Source organism: Acanthisitta chloris, unplaced genomic scaffold, assembly GCF_000695815.1.
Source record: "Acanthisitta chloris isolate BGI_N310 unplaced genomic scaffold, ASM69581v1 scaffold8411, whole genome shotgun sequence".
Classification (NCBI taxonomy): domain Eukaryota; kingdom Metazoa; phylum Chordata; class Aves; order Passeriformes; family Acanthisittidae; genus Acanthisitta; species Acanthisitta chloris.
This window is the reverse complement of record NW_008656514.1, coordinates 28,917-31,720: the sequence shown is the minus strand read 5'-3', so window position 1 is coordinate 31,720 and position 2,804 is coordinate 28,917. Positions and strand designations below refer to the sequence as shown.

Here is a 2,804-nt window from a genome sequence, read left to right as displayed (position 1 = left end):
GGAGCCACACAGTCTCCTCTCAACAACAAGCACACCCAGCCAGGAGCATCCTATGAAGGTATCTGGAATTTACATTCCCATTCTTTGTTAACAGCATAACCTTTCCTTTCCAATTGCCACATCTGCAAGAACCGTACAAAACAAAACACACTTTAAGTGATGTGAGAAAGAGCAGAGAAAAAGACACAGGCAAGTTGTGATTTCTACCTCACCTTGTGGCATAAATTACTGCTGCACACAGGCTGTGATTAAGCAGGTCTGTGTGACTAAGCCTTGTACAGGATTAATTGCCAGGTCTGTGCTCTGCCATGGGTTAGTGATAGAAGACACTAAGCAGCAGTGGAGTGTTTTCAAAGGGGATTTGAAGTCTATAAGCCATTTTCTCCTCTGATACACAACTTTCCCTCTTGGCAGACAGCAGCAGCCTTTAAATTTTAAAGGTGAATATTCCATATTCCTTTGAAACTTTTGGAGGGGGAGTAACAAAAGGTTCAGTCTTTCCATTCATCACTCATGACTTTAGGAGCCTGCAGAGAAAAAAAAGCAGCACAGAACCCTGGTTTTCTGTGTCTGAGACATACAGACTGTTCTTGTGTGACACATAATGTCGTAAGCTTCCTCTCCCTACTGAGTGAGCTTTGGAAGTATGGGGTGGGGATTGTGGGATGCTTCTTCTCATGCCTGGTACTGATCAGTGTGGTGGAAAGGCAGACAGGGAGGGATGTGCCCCTAGCCCTCTGCACCACTTCTGTATCCTCCTTCATCCCTAGATGGGGACCTATTGCCCTCCACCATGAGGATGAGCCGCTGCAGTCACCTGCCGGGAGTCCCACCGGAGCCCCCTCGGCCGACAGCCCCGGACGGCAAGACCCTGCCTGGAGGCAGTGGGGGCCCAGCCAGCAGTTGCCCACAGTATGTCATGCAGGTGTCCTCCAAAGATGGGCAGCTGCTCTCCTCTGTTGTGCGGACTCTTGCCACACAGAGGTACGTGGGGGACAGCAAGATGGGCTGGAGTGCACCTTCCTCAGGTGCTACCGAGTCCAGCGGGTGCTAGAAGGAAAGATGTGGTGATGTGCTTCATGAAAGCTTTCCACGGTGCACTTGTAATTAAACTCTTATCCTGGCATCATGATTATGCTACATAATGAGGCACATTTCCTAAGCACTTCCCAGCCAGCATGCTGAGCGGCCAGACAAGCTATTTCTAGCTGAAGTTGACACACAAGGGTTGCTGCTTCAGCTGTTGTCCAAATGATTGAGCAGCTCTTTCTGTTGCTGGTTTAGAAGGGCAGATTAGTGGTCATATATATGTTTAAACTGTACCTTAGAAACACTATCATTCTTCAGGCTAGGTTTGTTTTCTATAGAACAAGGAAGAGGTTGCTTAAGGGTTTGACCTTTTCCAGATTTGATACTTGGGTCAAAATTAAGTTCCTCTTCATTGGTGTTAAGATGGAAAGACTTCATGGATCTTAAAACAGCCCTGGAGTTTCACAGAACAGCAAACTTAATCCAACCCACTGCACTTGTGTGAGGAGTCAAATTATTAAGTGCTGCTGGATGTGTGATTTGACAGCCTCAAAGGGCCTTTTGCCCTTTGCTTGTAGGAACTCTTTTAAGCCCTGCGCAACTGCACAGCTCAGATGTGAGTGCAAAGCATTGAGCACAACTTCACACAGGTTTGCCAGGCAGACTGAAAGGAGTGGGCTGGATTCTTTACACCTCCCTGCAGTTACACTTGAGCAAGGTCTACCTGGGGCAGTCTGCAAAGAGCCAGAAGAGGGAACAGCTCTGTTCCACTGTACATGGTAACTCTTGGTCACTCACACAACCTGCTTTTCTGAAGAGATCACCTGATTTGATGTACGTGGTATGGAAGGTTTTTATATCCAAGACCTCAGCCAAGAGGGTGGTGAGACACTGAAACAAGTTGCCCAGGGAGGTAGTGGATGCCCCAACCCTGGCAGTGTTGAAAGCCAGGTTGGATAAAGCCTTGAGCAACCTGCTCTGGTGGGTGGTGTCCCTGCCCAGGGCAGGGGGTTGGGACTAGATGATGTGGTAAGGTCCATTCCAACCCCTAAAATTCTTTGATTCTATGACTGTCTCAGTCTTGACAGTTGGAAGGCTGAGTTGAAGTTCTAGTGAAGAGGATCCATGTTTCAGCAGCACTGGTACTCCCATCCTGCTATGAACCCAAGTATCACCCTAGAAGCCATGTAACTGCTTTCCTCTTTCCAAAAGATTCCTCCGTAAAGCAGAGCATCTCAGGAGTTAAAATCAGTCTTTAGGTTATCAGTGGCAGGAGAAGCAACCTTCCTCCCCCATTGCACATTAGCATCCCCCACCAGGAAGGTGGGTGGATTGAGGAAAGCAGTGCAGAAGAAATACCCACAGGCAGCAGGGCAGGAGGGGTGTTTGGTACAATCCTCCTTTTCAGTTCTGTTAGTATTCTGTTACCCACGTTGAGCTGCTTGGGACTTGTTGTCCCAAAGAGAGGGAAACTGCCCAGAGTTTTCTGGAGGTTTCTGCCTGCATATACCTGCCTGAAGTTGTGCCTCTGCCTTCACACTACTACAGGGCAAAGTGCTGTTCTTTTAGGTCCAGAATTCCTTTGCTGCACCAAAAGAAGAGATGTTGCCCTGTACAGCAGGAGTGATGGCACACATCACTGCTAGCATCAGAGGTGCCCAACTGAGGCAGATTTAAAACTTTCCTGATGCACTTAGAGATTTCTTGAAGCAGCTGCACCGCTGCTCTGTGAAGAGAAACACAAAAGTACAGAAGCACTTGGTGGTCTGTCTCTG

The 2,804-nt window shown here is 48.1% G+C and overlaps 1 protein-coding gene across 1 annotated transcript in view; it reads left to right on the top strand.

Annotated features, from left to right (window-relative positions):
- The first annotated feature begins 793 nt into the window (after nt 1-793).
- MARCH3 (membrane-associated ring finger (C3HC4) 3, E3 ubiquitin protein ligase) overlaps nt 794-2,804 on the top strand; it is a 24,274-nt gene continuing 22,263 nt past the window's right edge. Inside the window, exon 1 of the mRNA XM_009084364.1 lies at nt 794-984. Coding sequence (XP_009082612.1) covers nt 794-984 — 191 coding nt within the window. The remainder of the gene's footprint in view (nt 985-2,804) is intronic.